At 39.7% G+C, this 26,339-nt stretch overlaps 2 protein-coding genes across 2 annotated transcripts in view; one reads left to right on the top strand and one right to left on the bottom strand.

The window, feature by feature from the left end:
- Positions 1-21,204: 21,204 nt before the first annotated feature.
- On the bottom strand, positions 21,205-25,321 carry bco2a (beta-carotene oxygenase 2a). The gene is made up of 5 exons (XM_005735517.1): positions 24,654-25,321; positions 24,268-24,405; positions 23,444-23,626; positions 22,684-22,794; positions 21,205-21,874 (listed from the first exon to the last, which is right to left on the bottom strand). The coding sequence occupies exons 1-5, from the start codon at positions 24,924-24,926 to the stop codon at positions 21,758-21,760; spliced, it is 822 nt and encodes a 273-aa protein (XP_005735574.1). The 5' UTR covers positions 24,927-25,321; the 3' UTR covers positions 21,205-21,757.
- snx19a (sorting nexin 19a) overlaps positions 23,603-26,339 on the top strand; it is a 34,591-nt gene continuing 31,854 nt past the window's right edge. The window contains exon 1 of the mRNA XM_005735518.1: positions 23,603-23,658. The gene's annotated coding sequence lies outside the window, so the exon portion shown is untranslated. The remainder of the gene's footprint in view (positions 23,659-26,339) is intronic.

Below are 26,339 nucleotides of genomic sequence, written 5' to 3'. Positions count from 1 at the left end.
TGAGTAGGTTACGCTTATGTCTTTCTGTCTCTTCTCTCCCTGGACAGAGCTTGCTACACTCGCTGCTGCACACCGCCGCCATCTTGTTACTGCCTGTGCTACTGGTCTGCCTGCCTTTGCTGCACTCAAACCAAATCATCAAACTCAGCCTGCGGTTGTTTCCATGCCACTCCTGTTTGTGCGCAGCTTTGTCACAACGCAGTGCTGCGCACCAGCTACCGGACGCATGTCGTTGCTGCACAGAAGCACCTGGAACTTTTATCTGGGTGTTTCTTTAATAGCTGCCACAGATTTGATGCTGCAGACGGTGTTGTCAGCATCTCTCAAACCATCAGTAAGATCTGTACCATTGTAACACACACTATGCCCGATGTAGATTTAGCTAAGGACTTGACATGCCGTACACCATTAAAACAAGTAAAAATAAGTGAAATGTTATTTTACAAATTTACAAATGATTCAAAGTGGCATGTCTTCTTCGCAGGATTTAAGAAAATTGCTCCCGTCGAAGAAAATCAATAACCACAATCTGTCCCTTATTCTGTGTATATATTTCTCTCCAGAGCCCATATGCCTGAGCACATATACTGTATATGCTATCTTTGTGAGCTTGTGTGCTGTAAAGAGAGGGTGGGAAAGAGAAAGGAGGGGAGTGAGAGAGAAAGAGAGGAATCAAGCGTCGGTAAGAAAGTCTTCCTAATTCTGTTTGGCAGAAACTGTGCTGTTTAACCATATGTGCAGAGAGCAGGCTTTGCACATGCTCAGAATGACTCAGAGGACACGACTTTCACATGTCTCAACGCAATTAGATTAACTAATAGATAATTTTCCAGCAAATATAAATAAGTTACAGTGAAGTCATAAATAATTTAAAAAGTGTGCACTCTACCTTGAATTATTTTTGTTGTACTCACAGTATGAGGTTAAAACATGGGCATTAGAAGGAGAGAAACACAGCAAGTATATTCCAGCTTATGGAAATCTTATTCCTGCATTTAACTGTGCTTTGGTGCAAAACAAGTGGAAGTGTGTAGGTGGAGGCCAGAGTGATACAGCAGTGAGTTCAGAAGGTCTTCAATCCTCTAAGACTATATGCCAAGAAGACACCATGCTAATGAAATCATAAAGACGGTGAAGAAAACAAGCTGTCCCTGGAGAATACATCCATGCATCGGAGGTTGCCAGTTTTACTTTACTTGCTTCTGGGTATGCATGTACTGTAGCTTTGCAGTGATACTGTATTTATAAGGTCAAAGGCTGCTTTGCTTCAGGGTTAAAATGCTCTCAGCCTTTATCTTATGATTACCTTCATCAGGTCAGTGACGATCACCCTTTGCCCCACCAGCTGAGTGGGACAGCGGGTTACAAGAGGTATGCAAATCACAGTAATATTTATTATGTATAACAAGGAAGAAAATGTAAAAAAGAAGAAGAGTTTAAATCACTGCTGATATTCTTATGAAATACAGGGTACAATTAGAATGAGATAGAAATGATCAAGATGCAATTAACGTTCATACTTTAAATATTGGACAGAAATATGACGTTGAATAATTTTGGCCACTTTTATACACAGTCCGCCATCTTTAGGTGCTTAAATGCAGTCGAACGAACGCTCGTTATAAGTTGGGGGCGGTTTCAGTTACAGAACCAGCAGTTCTGGCCTATTCAGAGAGCTCAGGTGGTGGAGCAGGTGGTGGAGCAGGTTTGGGCAGGACACTGAACCCCTAGTTGCTCTCGATGGCAGATGAGCTGTCTGAACACGTGTGGCCTATAAATGCCGATCGTCTAAAATTTGTACTTTTAATACTTTGTCAGGAATCATTTGCGGGCAGTCTGATTTCTGAAACCTTCGGATATTAATGCTTCTGCGTTTCTGCAGTTGTTTGTTTACGCGTCTTGTTATCAGGGAGTGAAATTCATACTCAGTCAGACTGAGATTGGCCAAGAAAGTTAAATCGTCTGCATCATGGTTGACTATAATCAATGCTGACATTGCTTGTTGTCCTCATTGTGTAAGGACGGAATCATTAGAAACACCAAGTAACAGCGTATTACGTAGAGAGCAAAGAATTCGTAGTTTATCGAGCTACCAGGTCTCACGCAGAGTTAACTTTGAATTGATGATTAAAAGCAAACAATAGTCAACTGATAGTTTTCATGAATGTTATTAATCTAGTTTAAAATTTCAAATTCAGTTGGAGTTTCAGAGACTTCAGAGCAGATCGCTGAAACAATACCGAAGCAATATTGCTGCATTTTAAATCCGTCCGTCCAAGTCATCTTTAGGCAAAATGCAGGATATACTGTGGACTCATTACCAGTCTATCACGTGGCTAATACAGAACACTTGCAGTCCATCAGCTAAGAATGGCTGCATGATTAAATCCCATTTAGAGGAATTATTCACTGTCAAAAAGTCCAATTTATGCAGAAAGCACTTAAGAGCAAATATGAATTTCTTACTGGAAGGTAAGCTCCATACTGGAACATCACAATACAAGTTCAGAGAGCCTGTCCAATGAAATAATTCATTATAATCCAAAGTGAGCCTTCATCAGCCTGGGAGTTGTCCTGCTATGTTTTTATGATCCAGTTAACAGAAATAAAGCCCTCAACTCTCCGGCTTGAGTAATGACGTAAGCAGTTAACGATTGGAAGAATTTCTTTTTGGACAAGAGCGGAGGACGTTGATCATTCAGGGTCAACAATGAGCGCCTCATTTGTTCTTTTTTCCCCCATTTGTAGTATAAATAGAAGCAGTTCAGCCTTCAGTGGAGAGTTTGTGGAGCATACTTACTGAGTGCAAAGATGTTGCATTCTTTATTATTCCATATCAACTGTCCTGGAATCCGTTACACCATTTCCCAGAATTGCAGTCCAAAAAGAATGTAAATCCCAGCTGGGAATGGGTGTAGAATCCCAAGGTTTGTGCACGTGACATGAACTATTCATTCTTCTTCTTTTTCTGTCAAAGCATGACTTCTTAAAAAGAGTTACAGGTGTATCTGGGCCCACCTTCTTGTTACATATATATAATGCACAGCTGTCAAAAGTAAATAAAGTAAAAATCACAAACGTCCTTTGTCAGGTGTTCACATTTAATTGGTCCTTCAGAAATAAATGCAAAATCTTTGGAAAACAGGATAATCTGCTAACAAGTGCCATTTCCTTACCCAGAGGACCCATACTTGAGACTTTGTTTCTCCCAGAATAAAATGTTTCCTCATTTTCAGTGAGGAACCAACCAAAAACCAAAAGGTTTTGACATTCATTGTTCTCCCAGAAGATGCATCTGCAGGCAATCCCTAACTTTCTCCTCTAGTGCTACCAGCACAATGATGTACAGGTGTATGTGGTTTTAAAATTCATAAGTCACCAAATACTGGATGGATTTCCATTAAAGTTTGTGCCGATATTCATATCCTTCAGTGTACCTGTCTGCATTTTTTTTTAAAGTGTCCAGTGTTCCAGTATTTTGGCTTGCGATTAAACAACTGCAAAGCTAGTGATTTGCTGCATTACTTACATATTGCAGTCATGAATAAGAGAAGAGACTAGTCTTTCCTGGTAGACTGCAGTGAATTATCTTCACAGCAGCAGAGTAGACATAGATTGCATGACATGGTGCAGTTTGCACATGGAATGCAGAAAGATTTCAGGCACTGAGTGATGAAGGCCAGATGTTTGAGTTATGCATAGGAAGTCAGTGGCCTACAGTTGGTACTGGGTACTGTATGAAGCGATGATGCCAGAAACCATCGCCGGCATATACCATGTAATTAAATTTAAGGAAGCCCACTCACATATTACAGCTTGTATATAAAAGCAATACATGTTCCAGGTTTGAAAAAAACAGACATCAAAAAACATTACATAAACACAAGTGCCTAAATAAAAATAGAAACGGTATATGAGTAAGAGGTGTTGCTTATGATTCACCTGGTTACAGTTTGCATAGCAACTAATTCTAGTTTTTTTATATATATATATATATAAAGTTTTGCTCAAAAATAAAAAATAAAGAAAAGCTTAAGAGTCTGAGAGGTTGTTGTGAATGTTGTGGATTTAATGATTGGTCAAAAATAAATAAAACATAAATATAAGCGAGGTCATTATATCGATATCTTCAATTTTGTCCTTCATTTGTAGATGTTACGGAAATTAATCTTTTTAAACTTGGAGAAAAGAAACAAGTTCAAAAGAGGACTTGTTTACCAGAAAATATTCCTTGCACATTGATTTGCAGCACGCAGTGTGGTTACATTATTAAACTATAGACACCCAGCAATGGTAAATATATACTGAAACTTACCTCCTCCTCCTATAGACGGTTTTCTCTTGTTCTTTCTCCCTCCTTTTTGTCTCGTCTTGCACACAGTTACACATGCACACTCCCAGCCTGTCTGCGTCTCACACTCAAACACACACACGCACACACACGCACCGTCTTTTGTTTGGAGTCAGACGGCATTGAAGGCAGATCCTGTGGCCCTTCTGAGGAGAATGTTAATATGCCCGCTCTGGTCTCTCTGGGGACGCAGAGAATGGACTCGGGCTGCTAATGCACTGTCACACTAACCCCGCTAAGTATTCTCACAGTTAGCAACAGCAGCGCTGCTCCCAGAACTGAAATGTATTTAACTAAACTCGCAACCTACTGAATCGTAAAGACTTACTTTAGATTGTCCTTTCACAAATAACTGCCTCATTTGCCCACCTTTCTGTGCCTGCAAACAGAGATATGGCAGGTGGGCTATTTGTTGAGTGCAGTTAGACTTATTTCACTTTCATTAGCACTTTATTTATGTGGACTCATTAGGGGCAGTTTGCTCCCCCACACTGAGGTAGGCTTAATGGATTATACTAACGACCTACACAAGCACACGGTATTCAGTTACGTGTAGAGTTTAAACAAGTCAAATTATCTTTAAAGAGTTTGGGCTCGGTATCGTTTTTGCTAACTTTGGCTAAAGGATGTATTTTTGCTTGTGGTTCAGTGAAATCCTGCTATTCGAACTGTGGTCACCTGAGTGGAAGGAAAATGTTCCCCACTTACCAAACTGGTGTGAGGAGTAACTATGTTTTCATTTATGTCATGAATAAAATAAAACTATTTTTGCTATTTAAGCGCATTAAAAATGAAAAATAAATTAATAACATTTACTTCATGTTGTATATTGGCTGTGGTCATTGTTTCCATGCGCTGAGCCTGTGGATCACAGTTGCATGCAGTAATAGTCAAAGGATATTTAAGGTATTACTATATAAACTATGTATTATCATGCATTAAATATATTATATAAGACATTTTATTTTGTGAGCAGTGTTTTCCTTTGATAATGCTGGTTTAGTACTTTAAAAATCTAAACTATGATCAAGATCCTGTTACTCACTACTTTTCGAGCTGTCTCACGCAGTGAGCAGACTGTGGATCATTGACATTGCTGCCTTGATTTCAGGTGTCGACGTGCATCAACACGCGTCAGCGCTTTAGAAAAGCACAGTTTGCTTCCTAGGGTCTTGACTACTCAACAAGTCCTCTGTCAAACCGATTATATCGGCTCTTTTTAAAATCTGACACAACCCTGAAACAACATATAGGAGTAGTGCTAAAAACAAATCCACCTCACCTTTGACCAGGAAAGCAGAGTTTGACTCTCATCTGAGACAACTTTCACTTGTGGTTTGCTTTCATGTTTACTTATTTGTTACGGGAGGATTCCGGGTCACCTGCACCAGCCTTAACTGTAAGTTTTATCAAAAAGTAAAGTTTCAAGCCAAATCACTGACATTGTAATTTTGGTTAAAATATACATAAATAAGATCATTTTAATATGTTAAAGCATTTTTCACATTTCAACATGCTGTAGACCCTTCTGAAAGCGGAAGAAAAAAAGATGAAAAGACAACGAGGCTGGCAAAATGGAAAACATTTCCACCTGAAGCCGCTAACAGCATCCTCCATGATAATTACTGTCTTTGCTGTTATGACCTATTTTAGGTTTGAGATGCTTCTTTTCAGACTATTTAGTTACTGGTTTTAAACCCAATTTGCAACCCAGATATCAATTCAAGTCATGGTGGAATTTTTAGCACCCATTCAGTCACTGGCCATTTTGCATTAATAGTCATGTTTTTGTCGTTAATGGTAAACTTTTCAGCTCTATGCTGCATGTTGCAGTTTTTGCTTTTACAGGTTTATTACTTTTCCTCCTGTTTTCTAGCTGTGAGCAAGGAAAATGCAGCATTGCACTATCTGTCCCGCTCCCCACCCCATCTTGCTCACCAACTGAAGCCCTTTCATAATGAATGGCAAGGTGCTATAATAGCATTCAGGTTGCCATAGAAATGAGACTGGGGCCTGCATGTGTTCCCCCCGCCCCTCCCTTCCCTTTTTCTTCTTATTTTGGAGTGAGGACTGAGGTAAACTCTTCCTAAGCCCATCTTTACAGTCAGCTTGACATTTTACCTCCTTTCGGCTGCTGGGCCTATCTGATCTATCTGAGAACACATTCCTTCAGGATCCAACAGTGTTTTTCACTCATTGCTTGCACCTTAAACAGCCTGGATAGTTTTATCCCACATAAATGAAGCTGATCTGTGGCAATGCAACTTCAAAACGAGTCTGGTCTCACTGTCATTAGCTGCGATGGGATTTTTCTGGCTTTGTTCTCAGACACTATTGTTTTTTTCTCTTTAGCCAGACTTTCTCCTCTTTCCTGCTCATACAACAACTTTATGGTTTTTTCCACTTAACTTAAGTACACATGTTTCATTATATAGACGAATGGAAATTATCCAGATTGTCACAAGCCTGTTGATTTAGTCTGTGTAGGTTCTCAGTCATACAGGTCATGGTAATCAAATGAGCTTGGAAAGAAAAGCAACTGGACTCATTTATGCTTCTTCAAAGTCACTGGTACAGATATGTGGATGACACTTGGGTCAAAATCAAAACCCAAGAAGTGGAAGCCTTCACTGTTCACATCAACTTTGTGGATAGAAACATAAAGTTCACCAGGGAAGATACAAAGGATAAGAGTTTGTCATTTCTGGACTGTGCAGTGTGAAGTTTACCTGAAGCCCCCCACACACGGGCCAGTACCTACTCTTTTACTCCCACCACCTTCTGGAACAAAATCCTGGAGTAATCAGGACCCCACAACACCGGGCAGAAAATGTTCCCTCTAAACCAGAAAAGAAAAAGAGGGAACGCACAAATGCAAATAAAGCTCTTAAAACATGTGGTTATCCTAATTGGGCTTTCATCAAATCAGCAAAGAAGGTCAGACACCAGCTGGGGAGAAACAGAAGGACAAACACAACAACATTGTCATTCCTTATTTAGCAGGTTTGTGTAGCGAGGAGTGCTCAGACATTGGAGAAACCAAACAGCCACTTGATAAACGCATGGCACAACACAGAAGAGCCACCTCGACAGGACAACACTACAGCTGTACATTTGCATCTAAAGGTCAAAGGTCACTCTTTTGAGGATGCCAGTGTCTACATTTTGGACTGAGAAGACAAATGGAAAGAAGCCATCTATAGCTGTGTCCCAAAACGTCGGCTGCATCCTCCGGAGGCCGCATTTGAAGGCTGATTACGTCACGGCCAGGCGACGAAGGCTGTCCCAATTCGTCGACTCCTTCGAATGCGGCCGACAAATGCGTCCTTCATTTCCCCGAATTTGAAGGATGTGTCGGGTGTGTCCTTCGTGGCCCACCATATCCCAGAATTCATAGCGCAGCCCAGCCAAATTTCAGCTGCCAACAATGGCGGCTGCTACTAAGTTTTAAAATTAGTCTTATTAATCTTTCTGCGTCACAAAATAACCTTTTAACATATTTTCAGGCCAGAAAGTAGCTGTGTAAATTACAAATATCTGCTTGGTTTATCAAGACATCGCATATTTGCCAAAGTGCGCCAACGTTTTCGGAGATGTCTGTTACCCACCAGCTCGATAGCAAGCCGGGGGTTCAATGGTCACTCGAGCCGGCGAGAGCAGCGGACTCCCGGCTTCATCGTTTTCAGACCCCCACAAAGGCCGGGTCCTCCGAAGGATGCAGCCGACGTTTTGGGACACAGCTTATGTCCACTGTGAACGGCCATCTTTGAACAGAGACGGTGGGTTACGACACCAACTGTCAGCCACTTACAGTCCAGTTTTGAGACCCCTTCCCTGATGCTGTAACGCCCACTCACACCTTGTGTCAGTTGATCTCTATAGGTCACATGATATGATGAGACAAGGCCTCACAATGGTTTCACATGAAACCTCTGCTGATAATGACCCACACCCTTTTTCACATCTTGGCTCATGTGATGAGGAACATGATCAATAGTGGGTAAACCACTCTCTTAAGGAACAACTAGGGCTTAAATACCTGGGACTGTCCACCATTCAGTCCTAGAATTGAAGAAGCTTCTTGGATGAGAGGTAAAACGTCTTCAATAAACTTAGAGAAATCCAGTCGCTTTTCTTTCCAAGCTCCTTAGATTACCTGTTGATTTAGATTGATTCTGACTGACCAACATAAGCATGGTGGTAAGAACAAACTTTACCAGTGTACACATTTTATAAATCCAGTGATAATTTCGCTTGTACAGTTATTTCTTGGACAGGTTAAGAACATTTCTATACACACACTATTCGCTAGGCCCAATATGATTATGGATACATATAATGTGAATACAAGAAAAAGCAAACTTTGAAAAAAATAACAGCAAAGAAGTGGATGTGCATGCAAATTTAGCCAAAGGTCAGATTGTGCAGTGCTCTGAGAAATTGCAAAAAACCTTCAGAGCTACATCTCAGACTCTCCAAGCCTTAGTTAACATATTAAATGTTAAAGTTCATGACATTACAATCAGAAAAAGACTGAAAAGTATGGCTTGTTTGGAAATGTTGTCAGAAGAAAGACTTCTCTTTGAAAAGAACATTGCAGCACAGCTTTAATTTGCAACAGTGTATTTCTCCGAAGTGGAGAAGTTTGGGCATAATGCACAGTGCCATGTTTGGTGAAAACCAAACGCAGCAAAGACCTCATATCGACTCTCAACCGTTAAACGTGAGGCCATCTGTCCGACAGCTACAGCTTGGCCAAAACTGGGTCATGCAACAAGACAATGATCCCAGTCCCATACAGATGCATACAGATCCCAACACCAGCAAATCTGCAAAAGAAAGGCTGAAACAGAAAAGAATCAGGTGTTGCAGCTCAGTCAAAGTCCAGATGTCAACCAAATTGAAATGGTGTGGCGAGCCCTTGAGAGTGCTGTGCATAAATGAACTGGCCACAATCCTCAGTGAACTGAAGTAATGCTGTAAAGGAGAGTGTGAGAGAGAGAAACTCATAGAAAATGATTACTTCAAATTATTACTGCTAAAGGTTGTTAGGCTGACTCATTAGGTCTGCTTAGTTGTTTTCACTCCTTTTGCATTTTTATTCATTTATTTTTTGGGTCTGAGATTGTATTTACTGAATTTTAGGACCTGGCAAAAAACAGATGATTTATTTTTAAGTTAAGAAAACATCCGCTTCAGGCACATTTATAAGCATCATTTAATATCAGTTACACAAACAAATGAAAATATATCTCCAATACTTTATAAAACCATCCATCCACTTCCGCTTATCCTTTTTTTTCAGGGTCGCGGGGGGCGCTGGAGCCTATCCCAGCTGTCATAGGGCGAGAGGCGGGGTACACCCTGGACAGGTCGCCAGTCTGTCGCAGGGCCAACACACAGGGACAGACAACCATTCGCACTCACATTCACTCGCACATTCACACCTATGGGCAATTTGGATTAACCAATTAACCTATCCCCACAAGCTGTACGTCTTTGGACGGTGGGAGGAAGCCGCAGTAATGGGAGAGAACCCACCTTCGTACTGTGCGGCAACAGTGCGTGGTTTTGTTTTTTTATAAAACCAAAAGTAGATTATACATAAAGATTAGTTCATAATTTATAATATTAATAAACACTGGTCAACACTTACAGTAATTGTAAATGTTTCTGCTTTTACCTTCGTCAACCTCAAAGAGTTTAAACAATGAAATCATGATAGTCAAATCTGCTGCCTGTTTGTTTCAGCTAGTGAATTATTCTCCTTTCACACCTTCATATTTAATGTTGACAGGGGAAAAACAATCTCAAGTGGATATTGGTTCTTCCTGGTTCACATTCCCCTTGACTCCCCTCTGCCCTGCAGTCTTTCCAACTGTACGTTTAATGTTTGGTGTGCTGCCAGCGCCTTTTTCATTTTTGATTTTTCATTTCTTTTTGCTTGTTCAGTACTAGTCTAGCTGTTCTAAAAGCCATTTAGTGAGCTATGCAAACATTTATTTTATTCAAATACAAACAAAATGGGAAAAAGTAAACCATTTAGCTACTGCAGTTGTCTCATTCCATGGTGAAATGTCCTCTCTGCAGCCACAAATTCTGTTTACTCACTGAGTAAACGTCAGTTTTACTGGTAACCACTGGCATCAAGGGTTGTAGGTTGTAGACCCAAATTCAAGCTTCTGAAGCAGACTTCATAAACAAAAAGAAAGCTTTATTGAGGCGATGCAGGTAATCCAAAAGGCAGCAAAAAAAATCAAATAAAGAACAAATTCCTCAGCACACAAACAAGAGACAGCAGAGAAGAACATCGTATGACTCATCAAAGAACTCACGAAAACTGAGGCTTTAAATAGATAAAGTAGGTAATCACGAGATTGGAAACACCACAGTAATGAGACACACCTGAAACTAATTAAGACAACAACAAGCGATGAAAGATTAATGGCGAGGCACAAGAGACGGAGGACTAACAGAATAAATCAGGAGCTAACTAAAAGGTGAAGCATGTAATACAGAGAAAGACTTGACAACAAGGCGCAGGATGACACCATGGAGGCTAGACCAAACTAACACTTACAAAAGAAACAAGAACTAAAAACTAAATGGAGTCGAGAGATTAAGCAGAAACTAGAGACAATAAGCACGGCCATTTAAAAAAATCCTTACTATAATTACAGAAATAAAGGAAACTTTAAAATAAACCAAAAAATCTCAACAGAAAACTGAAAATAGCCAAACAAAACCCACAGACGTGGTCTCAAAATTTAGTTTTCTCATTTTTCTTTCAAAACACCCCTAAACAGGGTTCTTTAATTTAATTTTTAACCCTACCGAACACCTTGATATCAATTTTTAAAAAACAATTGCAAAAACTTGTTGTTAAATTATAGTAGAAAGCAACATATTGAAATATCTGCTGCCAAGACATTCAAAGCAAGCTAAAAGTACCAAAAACTAACAGGCCCAACTTAAAAGATGATACAAAATGCTTTCACTGTAGCTAATTTCCCCTTCATAATCACTGTGCAGTGGGTTATTTTATTTTTATTTATTTATTTGTACAACTCACACTTCAGGATTGTTAGCTGAAAATTAGAGGGATGGTTGTTTGCACTGAAAATGTGAGAGTAGAGATATACAGTCCCTCGCTTATAAGATAAATAAACATGTGTTGTTGTTACCTATGGATTTTTTAACAGAATTATGACAGTTAATGCAGTTTGCTGTGCAGCAATTGAAGAAATTTGTGCATGAGGTTTGGTGAGTGTATTTCTCCTTTTTTTTATTTGTATTTGATTCAATCATTAGATATCTGCATCTGTGTTTTGCACTAAAACCTAAGCGAATTAACGAAGCTGCTAGTTAGCAGTGATGCCACTGTGGCTACATCCATCTTGCGTATACAGTCCTAGTTAAAAACAGCAGAAAAGAGAAAGCTGTGTGCATGACTACAACCTCAACGTTGCCATATAAATGTGTAAAATAAAAGCTATGATAAAGTAAGGTGTCTGAAAACAACTCGCCTCTCCCTCACACAATATATCTGTTTCTCTCTTTAAAAAGGTCTCGCTGAGCAGAATGGGAGCCTGATATAAGCATCCAATTCAAACGTAACCAAGGTTGAAATATCTGCCTGGATAAAAACCTGGTTCATCATTTTGATAATGTAACCTATTTTTTTAAACTCAGTCTGCTTTTATTTGCAGGCCACTGAATAAAATCAAGGAATTTAGTTGTGTGCAATCTGAAATTAAAAGAAGTGCGTTGGTGAATGTCGCACAGAACAAACTTTCACTCCAACAGGCGTCTTTCATTTATCTAGCATTTACAATAGAGAAGATGCAAGCACAGCGCGAGGGGACTAGAGACACAGAAGCAGTGTAACCTTTAAAGTGTTGTTTTATTTACAGAAGGCTCAAAGAAATGGCTCGGATATCAGGGTTTGGTGTATATTTCTCAAATCATTTTTATGATTTTTCAGGATATTGGTTGTAATATTGTTCATATTGCCAGGTCAGATTTATAGCAATACAAACAGATTACCCATTGCTCTGACTCTGTGTCGGAGTAGCTAGCTTTCTCTGTGGCCTGCTTAACTGTTGTGTTGGTGTCACGTGCTTCACAGCTGTGACACAGAGTCTCTGGATGGCAAGTAAGATGCGCGCTACCACCTGAGGAAATTTTTCCAAATTGCTAAAACCTTTGCTAAAGACATTTTATCACACATGCTTTTACAACAGCTCAACAAGCAAACAGTTAGTGAGACAATGAGTCTGGTCGTTAGTTTGACCTAAACTCTGTTATTTTTTAGTTCGACACAGTTTTATTTATATAGTGTCAAATCACGCCAACAGTTGTCTGAAGATGATTTATATTGTAAAGTAAGGATCCTACAATAACAGGGAGAAAGGTTTTATGGCCCCATGTCACGCAGAACTTAGCTCAAATGGTATGTGAAGATGAAAAAGTATAAATGTGATCCTTTAAGAACTTTTGAAACACGACCCGTGTGCAGTAAAATACCTCCGTTATGAAATACTATCTCTAAGCATCAAATAATCCAATCCCCTGCTGAGGATGAGGATAAAGGAATTATCCGTGCAGAGGGTAAGACTGCTGAGAGGAAAGGTGGGATACCAGCATGAGCAATATGAATTAAAGTAATAGCAGTTTATGCATACAGAAATTACAGGTGATGAATGGATTCCACATTGTATCCAGATGTTCAGAAGCTTCCGATGTCTACGTCTAAATAGAAACAGAAGCAAATCATTTCAAGTGAACCAAAATTAGCCAAACTACATGTAAACCCACTGTGATCTTGACTGTCAGAAGTGCACGTTCGATTTGGCGCTTGTGCAGTCTTACCTTTGCACAGAAACCGACCGCAGGTTTGTATCTTGATGGCTAGCGAATCACGAGACAGCCTCACTGAGGAGTCTCCGTGTTTCTGTCATGGACTTGTTTTTCGCAGGTCTTTGTGGCCATTGCAACCAAAGGCTCTTTTGGCCAAAATCCACGTGGCACAAAAAGGCCGCAGCATTCCTGATGTCTGTGGCTAATCTGTGGTGTCAGCTTGTGTTAATGCCGCATCGCCACATTTGAGGACACACAGGGCCGGGGAATATTAAAAACTCCCATCAGCAGCATTCCTCCAGAAGAGGGCGGGTCTGATGAGAGCAAGGGTCACCTAAGGTTAAACTCTGGTTGTCTGTTAGAGCAACTCCTACTCCAACGGTTTGCTCCACTGGACAGAAGGTGGGGCAGAAGCAAGACGGAGGGAACGCACTTCAAAGAGCGAGTGCTTTCTTCTTGTCCGTCTTCATTGAAACTGGGGGAAACGAGCTCCGTGGGGGATTTTTTCCCTGCTGTTTGACAATTTAGATACTCGACCGAAGATGCTGAAAAGGACACGAGGTCAAATGGGTACTTAATCATCTTCATCTCAACACGCCAGACACTTTCCGCATCCCACCCCAATTGACCTATAATGACCATGAGATATTGTTCTGCTAAATTTGAGAAGTCTAGCAAGTGTAAGGTCGGACTGTTGCTATAATTGCCACATGTCAAATTTCACACAGCCATGACACTTTTGAGTGCGGGCATTTCTCTTCAAGCCCTGCAGCTTTCGAGCCTAATTTGAATACACAAAGACTGAGTTAGCATGCATGGGGGGAAAAAGACAGCTTTTTATCTCTAGCACAGCAAACTGCAGCCCATAACAAGTCATACGATAGCTGAAAAATTCAAGTCATTTCTGGTTGTTTCAGGCTGCTGTGCAGACATGTAACATGTGCTCTGCTCTCCCTAACTCCCAGAGGGGCAAGGACAGGAATGCATTTGGGGTCAGGGGTCGGACATGTGCACTGCTGTAGCCTGGCAACAGGTGCTGTGCAAGAACCGCAGCCAAGTCATTAAAGAGTACAGCAATCCTTCAATTAGGCCAAACATTTTCTTCGTTTTCATCTGACATGACAGAATTTGCTCCTGTCTTTTATCTGTTCTGTAGTAATACTGCATACAAACATATTCAGCTGCCTTTATTATTCTGTTTTCTGTTGAAACTCTTTAAACGAGCCAAGCTGTAGCTGGAACATCTGCACAGAAAGAGAAGCTCATAGCTGAGAGGTTGGTAGTGTCTCAGGGAAAAGATAGCTCTGTGCCAAGGTATTCCTTCCCTCCTGAGAGAGGCCCCGCCATTCAGCGCTGTGAGGTCAACAAGTACAGACCATTACCCACAATGCCCTTGAAGAGAAAGAAAAAAACAAAAAACAAAAAGAAAAAATATTCAGGGCTGTTCCTTTAAGATGGTAAGATGGGAGCTGCCTGAATTCACTCAGAGGCATGGCTGCAGCCAAGATGGAGAAGAGGAGGGAGAGGGAGGAAAAGGCAGGAAGGAAGAAAACAAAGATGTTCCCTCGATGTGGAAAGGGACAGACTCGTGCTTCTCTGCTTCTTCTGCAACACTGTAAAGTTACAATTATTCATATTGTAAAATTATAGGTGTCAGTTTGCTGGTTGCTTCGCTCGCAGAGAAGGAGTCTTGTTGCTAGGAGAGGAGAGAATCAGCCTTCTCTTATTGGCCGCTAGGATGCGTAAGATGGCCCAATGAGAGCCCTGCCCTGAGCAGCAGCGCAATAGTAGAGCTACCCCCACATGCAGACCTGATTAATATGTCAGACATGTTTTATGGGTTAACGTGAATCAGGCTGGATGTATTGAAAACACTGCAGCAGGGGTTTAGTGTACGGGTATTTGCTTTTTGTGTGCAAGTCCACAGAACATGCATGCCAGGGAACTGCCAGGCTGACAAATCATACACAGTGCTCTGAGGTCAAAGGATGCTCTTGATTCTGAGTAGTGTTCACAGGCACACATACACAGCACACTCACTGTACTAATGAACTGAAAACAGACTAGACTGGAAATAGGGTTCCTCACCTGTGTGTGATTATCATGAGAATGCAGCACAAAGGAGGAGCAGAAGTGAAAAACTTAACTCTGTTTCAGCAGTCAGATGCTCCTCAAAAGACGGTTGTTACGAATTGGGAACACACTGTACAGTTGTTAATATGACGTGCATCTCAAAACAAATCTGTCGGGAAATATCTTGTGTGTGTGTGGGTTTTTTTAACCTGACAGGTGGAAAAAAAAGACTTTTTTCTTTTCAATGACAGGGTCAGTAAGTTCGAATTCTCTGTATTTTTTCAAATAAATTCTTGAAACTTTTTTTTCATGGTAGGCACATTTATCTCCAAGACTTGCTTAACCTTAACACAACAACAGCTTTTTCAAAGTGAAATAAATACTGTCTTACTTACATTTTGTAGTAACTGAAATGCTAAATAAATGATAAATAACTTTTCATATACCGGCATCTTGAAATCAAAGCAGCTTCATAGAAACTCAGATACTATTACTTTTATTATTCACACCCTATTTATCCTTCATAAAGACATATTAAAGATACCGCAGCTGTTGGAAATTTCATTCAGCCTCCGAGTTAACTCAGTAACCTGCAAAATGTGAAATACGTACTTTATGTATCCTTCTGCTGCTGAGTTATGGAGCTGAACGCCAGGGAAAGGGTATTATTTGCAGAAAAATATGATGTAACTGCAAAGTTGACCTTGAGTTATCATTTCAATATGTTATTCTGTTAGACATTTGTATGAAACGCTGTCATAATAATCCAATGAAAATGACCATTTACTACTAAATTCTTACTCAGCCTTCCTGGAGCTGAAGATTCTCATGAGCTACACCTGCACAGGCAGACATACATAAACATAATGGCGTCATTTTTTTAAATCAAATTTCCTTTTGTTTTTTTGTGTAAGCTAAACAATGCACAAGTAACGCCATATTTATTATGTTTTGTGCGTTTTCTGTGTCCTTACGTCTGACCCGGTCTCCTGAACATAGCTTGTCTTTAACAGGGAATTTTTTTCAAATTTGGCACAAACTCTCGCTTTGACTCAAGAATGAACTTATTAGAATTGTGCTCCGAGGTCACTGTGGTCTCATGACTCAAAAGAAAAGAAAAGAAAAAAAGTCACACAAACGATGCGATTGATACGATGTGATATCGACATAAAAAGGCAGATTGGGGCCATATTTTAGATATTAAATTGGTTACAGTAATCTTTGTGCCCACCTTTCCGACTCCTACGATATTATGAGTCTGCAGCTTGATGGGTTTACAAAGGTGCGCAACCACAAAGCAGTAATTGTAGTCTGTTTTTTTTAAGCATCACATGTAGTTCCTACTCCTTCTGTTAAATAGCCTCCTGCAGCCTCCTTTTGCACACCAGAAATTAGTCCCCTTTAGATCATTGCAGGTTTATGTAGATTTAAAAGCGTGAACACGGTACAGTTACACAGGTGTTTTCACTTTCACTGATTAGACCCCTGCTCAGAGCTGTGTGGGCGTGTCCCCGCCGCTTCACTGACATCCCTCCTTAGTTTTATTTATTGCGCGTAAACAGACTGACAGACGCTGATGTTGTTTTCATGTACAGTAACATCCCAGTCAGACCCTCATGTGTTTTTGCATTTACATATATTTACATGGACATTCTGTTTCATTGGCTGCTTGAGCAATCTCTCTGCTCCACGTCAACATTGTAAATCTGTGGTGTGGTGTGCGTTGGCTCGCTAAGTTGACTAAGAAGTGAGAGGTCATCGGTTTAAATCTCCATCGCGATGGTTTTGCTTTGCACACATTTGCTCTTCGCTCAAGTGAGAATTTTATCTTTTCACATTTGATGAAACAATTACAATTCTTGTAAACTTGATTGAAAGTCCATTAAGCTCAAGGATGGCTTAAGCTCAGGGGGTAGAGTCAGTCATCCCCTAAGGACGTTTGGTGGTTCAATCCCTTCCTGCTCCAGTCTGCATGCCAGAGTATCCTTGGGCAAGATACTGAACCCCAGGTTGCTTTCTGATGCATTCATCAGAGTATGAATGTGTGTAAATGGAAGATTGAAAGCACTTAGGTGTAGAGAAATATTTGTACATATGTTTTTGTATGAATGAGGCTCTCCGAGGGCTCCCATAGAGTAGAAAAGCATTTTATAACAAAACAGCCCATTTACCACTTTCATTTCTATATTTCGACTAAGAGAACAGTGACATTCACTATCAAAATGTTTGCTGGGCGTGTTTGTTGAGCTAATGTAGCATCCATCTTTACCCAATGTCCGACTGGGCCGAGCTCCATCAAAACACATGAAAACAATCGTGTGGTTGGGCGAAAGTGCCAAATTTGAATTTTCATGTGTAGGGAAAACGTATCAAAACACACTGGGAGACGCTCTTTTTCTCTATGATGTTGCCATGGTTAATTTTTATGAGTGAAATATTTATGGTAAATCACAACATATTTATATATATGTATTTTGTGAGTGAGTTTGTGGTTGGTACAAAGCAAACAGTTACAACGATCCTGCATAGTGACTTTCTATGTATTTAACAGCTTAAAGATCAATGAGGATTGTTGGTGTGATGTCTGTCAGTTCTCCTGAACTCTGGGATTTTTAGTCTCTTTCAGCACATTGTTTTGGTTTCCCAAATGGCAACTTTGCTCTTTCAGTTCAACCTCACTGCTTTCTGCATTGATTCCAGATGCTGCTTTTAGCCATTGATGGACAAAAAACTCACCGCAAAGCACGAGTACTTACTGAAGACTAAATGATAGAAACACAAAGACGTGAAGAGTAGACCAAAGATTAAAAAAAAAAAGAATATTGGACTTTGTTGGTCAGGTGGAGCTTAAACTAGAAACTCATGTTGCCTGCATAACCTGCAAAATTTATCACAACCAATGTATTGCAATAATGCACATTAAGGGCTCATCTTCTAGTCAAAGTAAATTTTTTTTAAAGCCCAAAAAACAAAATGGTAATACATGCAGTTAAACTATATTTACATTATTACACTCTGTAGTCATTCTGTAGTCTGCTGTATATAATACAACAATATCCAGACTAAAATCCAGCTTCTCTATAACATAGTAACCCTCCTGAGAAGACTGCAGCAGCACTGTTCTCAGGGGTGTCTGGCATCATACATTTGTGATTTTATACAAAAGGCAGCAGCTTTTTAGAGTTATTCATATCACCATCAAAAAACAAGCTAAAAATAAATGTTGTGCTTTTTATGCCACGACTGATCACAAACCGCTTTCCTGCCAGGAAAATCACAATTCGTGACCCGAGACTCTACCGGCTGCTTCAATAGACATTATTCTGCTTCCACAGAACCCGCTGCTTTGTAGCAGCAAATCAAACAGTGGGTAGTGCATATGAGCACAGTCGTTCATGTTACTTGCTGTCTGCTTAATGTTTGTGCTGTAAAAGACTGAGATGAGTTCAGCGAGAATCTTTAGGTATACATTTCTATTGCGAGTGTCTGCTGTGTGTTGAAAAGACAGCAGGATACTTTGAGGAGAAAGTTGATTAACTGAACTGATTAATATGAGGATTTGCTACAGGAAAGACAGCAGCTGTATCTGTCAGCACGTTTTTCCTGCAGAAAAGAAATCTGAAACAGTTGATTCCTGAGCTGTTCTGACTAAACAGGGTGGATGTAAAAATAAATCACATAATTCTAATTTATTTAGTGCCGTCGTTATTCTAGTCACTAACTTTTCTATTTAGATAAAACAATACCAAAACAACACACCAGTGATGAGCACTGATTGAAGGTTTGATCAGCCGCAGCGTTGTTGTTAAAGTTTTTTTTGAATCACCATTGTTGTAACAAAGTGCCATCTGCAGCCCTCCTGCAGATATTAAAAATGCATGTTCTGTCCTACAAAAGCATCCCAAAACTTTAAAAGCTAGTTAGAGAACCCCGCCCCCCAAACTTCTACATTTGGAGGTGTAGTTTTGGGTCCTGTTGCTTTAACCGGCTGTTGGGAACAGTTTTTTTCTTTTCCTTTTCCCCTTTGTACAATCCTCTATAAAAATGCGCATCTGTTCTCTGGCCACACACGCAGACTGAAAAGTGCAGCTTGAGTTACTCTGCTTTAATCCACAGTTTCGATAATAGTCTGTTTGAAATCCCTTTTTTCCCCTCTTTAAAAAAAAGTTCTACCCTTTTTTTTTTTTTTATCTTATCTTTTTTTTTTTCCCCTCAAAGAGGCACTCTTTTCCAAGTGTCCTATAAATACAGTTGTTAAGGTCACAGATTTGGAAATAACCCCTGTGAAGTTCAATGCCGGGCTCCTCCACTGTTTGCAGTGTGTTTTTGAAGTGGCAGGGTGGGCTGGCAGTTACAGATTGTCCCACTGTCACAGGGTCACAGGTTTGATCCCTCTTATAGCCCGTGTGGCCATGTTGAGCCCACCTCCTTCAGAGACGTTGCCCCTGCCTCACCCCTTTGTTCAGACTGTTGTATGAGACAGAAAATGGGTCCGTTACGATTCACAATCGCAAAGCTGAAAACAGCCTTGCAGTTCACGAGGTTTACAATACAGAAAGCGAACATGGTTACAAAACACACACGACACAAAGTGGTATACAACTTTTTTTCTTAATTTATAAATTAATTTAAATAAATCCTGGTCAGGTACTGAGTCGTTGTTCCAACTCTGCAGATCCAGAACGTGACTGAAGGGAGGTAAATGTCATCACATGCTGACCTCTAGTGGATGATGTGTGGATCTCTTATAAACAGCAAAGAAACCAAAAAAACCCTCCAAAAAGCCACACCTCAGTTACAACTGTGTAGAGCTTTTTCATTCATGGGTTTTCAAATTCATCTTCTAGTGTAAGTGCAGAGAGTTTAATCGGTTTTTGAAAAATAGCCTCTATTGAGTCATATTTTAGAGAGGACCTCTAATAAATTCTCTACACAGTAAAACCATTTCCTAGCCTATTACATTTACCCCAGAAATACGTCTGTGAATGATATTCTGTATACTTCTGAAATCTGGGTGAAGCGCACCCAGACTTTAATAAAGCATGCGTTTCAAATTTAGACCACTATAAATGTGTATTATGCATTAGAATAGTGGAGGAAGTACAAATGGCACACACAGTTATCACTTACATGTAAAATACATGTGCTTACATAAGATTTACATACTCAGAGTTGGCACTTAATGCAGAAATGTGTTATTTAACTGTGACAAAATTATTTTATTAGCACCAATTTTTTTTTTTTTAGCCTTCTAGTTGAGCCCTTGTAAATAATTTTTTAGGTTTATACCATCACTAATGGAATTGTGTTTTATTCATTTATTTAAAGACAATCCTTACTTTTGAGGAGCTGGAGACCTCGATGTGTCTTTTAAATGTTTAAACATGTAGCATGTTTTATTGTAACACAAAAGACTAATTTGGAAATTAAAAGCTGTCAAATTGTGGATTAAGAGTTATGTTTTTCCCTACAGTGGAGCAGAAGTTAACAGAATTAAAAACTGTATGGTAAAGAAATGCCACTTAGTTTTAATACAATTTTCAATTCTCAATTAAAAAGACCCCATTGTTATGTAAAATAGGGTCTGTTTAGTTTAAGTGATTTGTGTGCCACTTAGTCTATTTATGGGCTTAATGTATACTGTGAAACAAGTAATCTGAACAAAGGTAATAACAAATTAACGATTAATATCTATATTAATGTCAAGGATGCAAATTTGATTGCTATACAAATTGTTATAAATAGCAACACATGTTGACTTTATAAAACCTGGGGCCTTAAATGTGCCACTTGCCAGTAAAAGACTGTAAAAGAATATTTGATGTGAGGAATCGTACTTATGTACATTATTCTCAACCATGTGTTTTGACTGATTCAGTGTGTGAAAAGAATCCAGACACTTCACCTATGAAAAGTGTTAATGTTGAAACTTTAATTAAAAAATTATATTTAAAAAAAATATACAGTACAAAAGTCAGATTTGTAAAAATCTTTGGAATAAATTTCTTTAAAAAAAAACATTTTGGCACTTGGGTGACCACAGATTTACTTTCAACTGTACCCTACAAGTCCTACCAGTCGAAAATCCATCCAACACTGATCACACTTCACTTGACAAAGCTACCTACCTCCTAATTCAGAACAAGCTAACAGCTCAGTCATTAGAGTAAAAATGGGACAGCAACCTCCAACGTCTATTTGCAGCAAACTACTAAAGAGAGATAACATAATCTTACTGGATATGATAAATCCGGTTATTGTAATACTCAGCACACTGCTTGTATTGTCAGTGAAATATGGTGATAACATAATGTCTGGTGATCCTCACCTGTAGTGAATATCTGTAGACAGTATATATGTTAAGCATAAAAAGCAGCAGCAACTCAGTACCATCTGATATATAACTGGCTAATGCTTATTGATGCGTTGTATTCATTGCCCATGAATCATGGGGAGTCTAAAAAAACAAGAAGTTTATGCAGAGGCACTGAAGGTACCGTGGAAGCCATAAGCCATGTTAACAGGCACATAGGCTCTTCCTAGCTCTTCAAATGTCTTGGCATCCAAAATCAGGAGGAAGGTCCCTTTATCCTGGAGAGAAACGATTGATGGCGTTAACACACACAAAACAAATCACACTTCTCTACACACCACCACATAGTGAAAGACTTCACTTAGGTTGGAGGTATGCTTGAGAGGTGTGCATGTCTTTAGAATAGCAGCTTTGATTAAATTCAAGGACCAGAACGCATTGTGTGTACAAAAGAATAATAAAAGGGTCCTCATCCAGTGTTTCAGGGGTAATTAAAACTGATTAGGATTTTAAAATAAACAGACGGGCAAATGAACAATTGACATTTGCTATAGGGGAGATGGACATAATAGCACAATGCTCAGTTTTGATTCAGGCTGCCCAATGTGCTGTCAGGAAGACGGACACTGGGATGTAGTAGAACACCATTTTTGGGAAAGAAAAAAAAAATCTTACATTACTCAGAAAATCTTTTACTGGCACCATTAATGTAGCCAGCAAGTGCACTTTCTGCCATTAATCTTGAAGGCTTTAGAAAGTTCTGTTTTTAATTCCAAAAATTCACTCGCGTAAATTCAGCAATGAATATTTATGACTCTGCTCGTCACCCACATGAATATTTATGATAGATCGTGTCCAGCTGATTAAAGAATTTGAAGCAGAAAGGAATCAAGCTTAGGCGGACTTGCAGACATGCTGGTACCTCAAATTCAGGAAATCATAAACCTCTGATAACGTCATGAGACACAACAAGGTTTGAACGGACATTTCTTTTTTTTTTATAGAGTCAAATACAAGAAAAAAGGTAAACTATAAAACACATGCAGCTCCACAATGATCAGCACATTAGGTAGATGTATTTGCTTACCTGTGACGGGGTGAGAACCACCGAGAGGATGACACCATCATCTTCCTCCACAGCATCAGGTGACGGCACAAACACAGGCTCTGAGGGGTAGAAACCCTTCTGGTACCAGACCTGTGGATGATCATTTTCACAAGTGTCAGTGTTTTTCAATTTAACTCCACATTTTAAAGTTGCTCTTGTTCTCCATCTTAATTTTGCTTCAACTACTGGCTCAGTTCCAGTCTGGCACACACACACACACACACACACACACACACACACACACACACACACACACACACACACACACACCTGAATGCTCCCAGAGCAGCAAATTGCTCACACTGATAATCACAGTTGCTATGGAAGCAGTCAGGATGTAGTTAATTTTTCCCAATGTTACTTCTACATTTTTGGCCTTACTTTTAACAAGAGTAATGGTTTAATATTTCACATGTAGTTCATCTGAGGCATCGTTTTGCCTAGTTTTAAATATTTTTTACTAAGTAACAATACATAAAACTTTAACTCTGAAAGATCATGAGCTTTTACTGTGACACCCCAGATGTGGTTGAATGTATAGACAACTGTCCGCAGCAGTGTAGGAAGACAGTTGATATTAACCAGAAAGAAGCTGCAATAAACTAATATACCATTTAAATTATGTTAACTAATAATTTACACAGTATAACAGCAGTGAATGTGATCAAATTCACTAACGCTCTCTCATCGTCTCTCATGGTTAAATGAGGTGGAGCCCTTTGCACAGTATCATACACACCTTGAATGTCTTGTCCTTCAGGTCCATCTTGAGCAGAGAGTCTCCCACCAGATGTCTGAAGCCACAGCCGTAGAAATAACGGTACGGATGTGTGTTACATCTGGCGTAGTTGATCTGCGGGAACTCCAGGCCACCGTACTCATGGAGGTCTTCTCCGTGGAGATCCTCGTGCTGGCAGAACACCTATTGAAAAAGAGGATGAACTACCACCTAAGGTCAGTCGAGCGTGCGAGCTCTGTGACCATGAGCTTCACCTTTAACTGGACTCATGTTTCTGCAACCTAGTTATGTGAACTCTGATTGCCATACATTTGTTCTAACATACTAGAAATTATGTAAACTTCCATACACACAGGTCAAAAACTACACAAACTGCAAAAATGATAAAAATCACTACAGAAACATCTCTTAAGATAACAGAATAGATTTTGTGCTGATGTTACCCATCAGTCTAAATATCCCAAATTCACTAATCAGTAGTTTTACAAATGTAGCGGTTACTTTTAAGCAGGCTTTTCTAATTTTATGAAAAGCCTTTTTTATGCGTTTCAACCCCCTCCCAAAAACCTAGTACTCATTTTGTTAACTTAATTTTCTGCATCTGTTCATACCGTAGTGTGGCGTTAACATTTCTACTCAAGGGAACGCTTTACTTCTGCCACTTAGATTAATTTCAAAATAAGAAGCTTAATATTTTCACTGCCTGCTTGTTGACTTGTACAACACTGTATGAGTTGTCAAGACAACTCATTTCTGGTTACTGCCTCCAGCATGTGTGCTACAGGTGAACTGTAAATGAAGGCATGAGCAAGAAGTCAACTCACCTTGTCGTCACCGATTTTGACACACGATGCATTGCTGCAGGGTCGAGTGTTCAGGTTCTGGTCTTTTGGGGTTTCATTGGTCACATGCAGTGGCAGAACAAAACGCCGAGGGAAAACCCTGCACAAGGTGTTGTACACCTGAGAGGGACAATATTTGCACATTTTAGATATTTGGTTAATTCAAATCTGAACAGACTGAAATCCATAAAGCTAACACTGAATAGCTTTCTCACTAAATTATTTAGTAAATTAGCAAAGCCAATATTGTCTTCCCCGGTTATAAATATTTATTATGTCAAAACTTAAGTACAGTGAAAAAAAAAAAAAAAATCTGTTTTTCTTGCTACATTTATTTTGTAACAATGTGTTCATGCAATTATACTGACCTCATCCAGCGCGTCTCCTGATTTACGCAAGTTCTGGATGAGGTAGTTGTTGATGGCTTGGCCGTCGTCGGAGCAACACATATCGAGCATCAAGAATCCATCCTCCTCAAAGGCGTTGATTTGATGGAAGGTGGAGAAGGCTTTGGTGTGGTACTTCACTGAGCTGACCTGCGGTACAGCGTATACAGTTACAGAATTTCTGTCAAGTACTTCATTTAGCTGTAAACTACAAGGACACTCTCCTTTAACGACAGTACTCCTCAACATCACCATCACTTATTCAGAAGACAAATTATGTTAAAAACTTTAAAATAAAATCAACATGGAGTAATAAAAGCTTAATATATACACACACAACATGCTTATTACATCTGTTACATTACATTCTGAATCACCTAGTTTTCTCTGTGTAGCCCTTTAAATGGGGCCACTCTAGGGAGTTTTCCTACTGCAATGTCATTGCAAATTTGTGGCGCTAAGCAGAGATGAACATTTTCAGCCTAGGTGGCCCCCTAATGGCCTGGAATGGAATTCAACCAATGTTTCAAATCCACACCCAATTTAAACGGATTCTGTCTTTGCCCACACTTTGCCTCTTTTTACATTTACATTACATGCAAGCTTGCTAGTTCTTGCATAATCAATCAACAGGAACATCAGTTGTTATTGTATATAAATATAATATTGAAGTGCAGTTAAAAAAAAAAAATTAACAGTCGCATCCAGTGGCGGTCCTAGCCTGTTTGGCGCCCTGGGCGAACACTCCCTCTGTAACATAAGGTATTGTTTTAGTCTGTTACTGTTCCTACTTTTACCATTTCTTCTTGGAGCAACTGTAACGGGATTAGGGATTAATAAATGGCCTGTATTTGTATAGCGCTTTACTAGTCCCTAAGGACCCCAAAGCGCTTTACACATTCAGGCATCAACCCATTCATGCACTGGTGATGGCAAGCTACATTGTAGCCACAGCTGCCCTGGGGCGCACTGACAGAGGCCCACCTACTGGTGGTGGTCTGACCACCACCAGTAGACAACAGGTGAAGTGTCTTGCCCAAGGACACAACGACCAAGACTGTCCAAGCCGGGGCTCGAACCAGCAACCGATTACAAGGCGAACTCCAAACTCTTGAGCCACGATCACCCACATAATAAAGTATTCTGATTCTGATTGTTTCAGGATGACCTGCCATTATCCAATGACACATCTGCTTACCTGTATCTTTTGCTCGTTTCTCCTCCTCTTCTTTTCTCTCTTTTCTAAACTGAGGACTTGATGGCTTTGAACTTTTCTTTTCCATCTTCCAGTGGTTTTAATTTTGCACTCCAGTATGAACAACTATCCCTCAACCCAAGGATCACCACAACATGATCTAACACACCTACACCTTAGTTCACAGATTCACTTTGTCTAGGGTGCATTTCTGAGATTTCTGAGACAACCCAGGATTCAAATCAAGAATACATAATGGACTTGGATTTACAACATTATGAATGAAATGTGCTCTATTTGGCCCCCCTCCCCTTTCAATGGGTTGTGTGTGAGACTTTAAATCATCAAACTGTAAATTTTAAATTGTTATTGATCCCTTTATCCCTGGTCCTAAAGGGTATGTTTATTTTCTTACTCTTCTTATATATATTGTTTGTTTACTTGCACTGCTGTAACTGGAGCCTCGTCGTCTC

The sequence above is a fragment of the Pundamilia nyererei genome, unplaced genomic scaffold (assembly GCF_000239375.1).
Source record: "Pundamilia nyererei isolate P.nyererei 1_Seehausen unplaced genomic scaffold, PunNye1.0 scaffold00064, whole genome shotgun sequence".
Taxonomy (NCBI): Eukaryota; Metazoa; Chordata; class Actinopteri; order Cichliformes; family Cichlidae; genus Pundamilia; species Pundamilia nyererei.
This window is presented reverse-complemented; position numbering and strand designations above follow the sequence as displayed.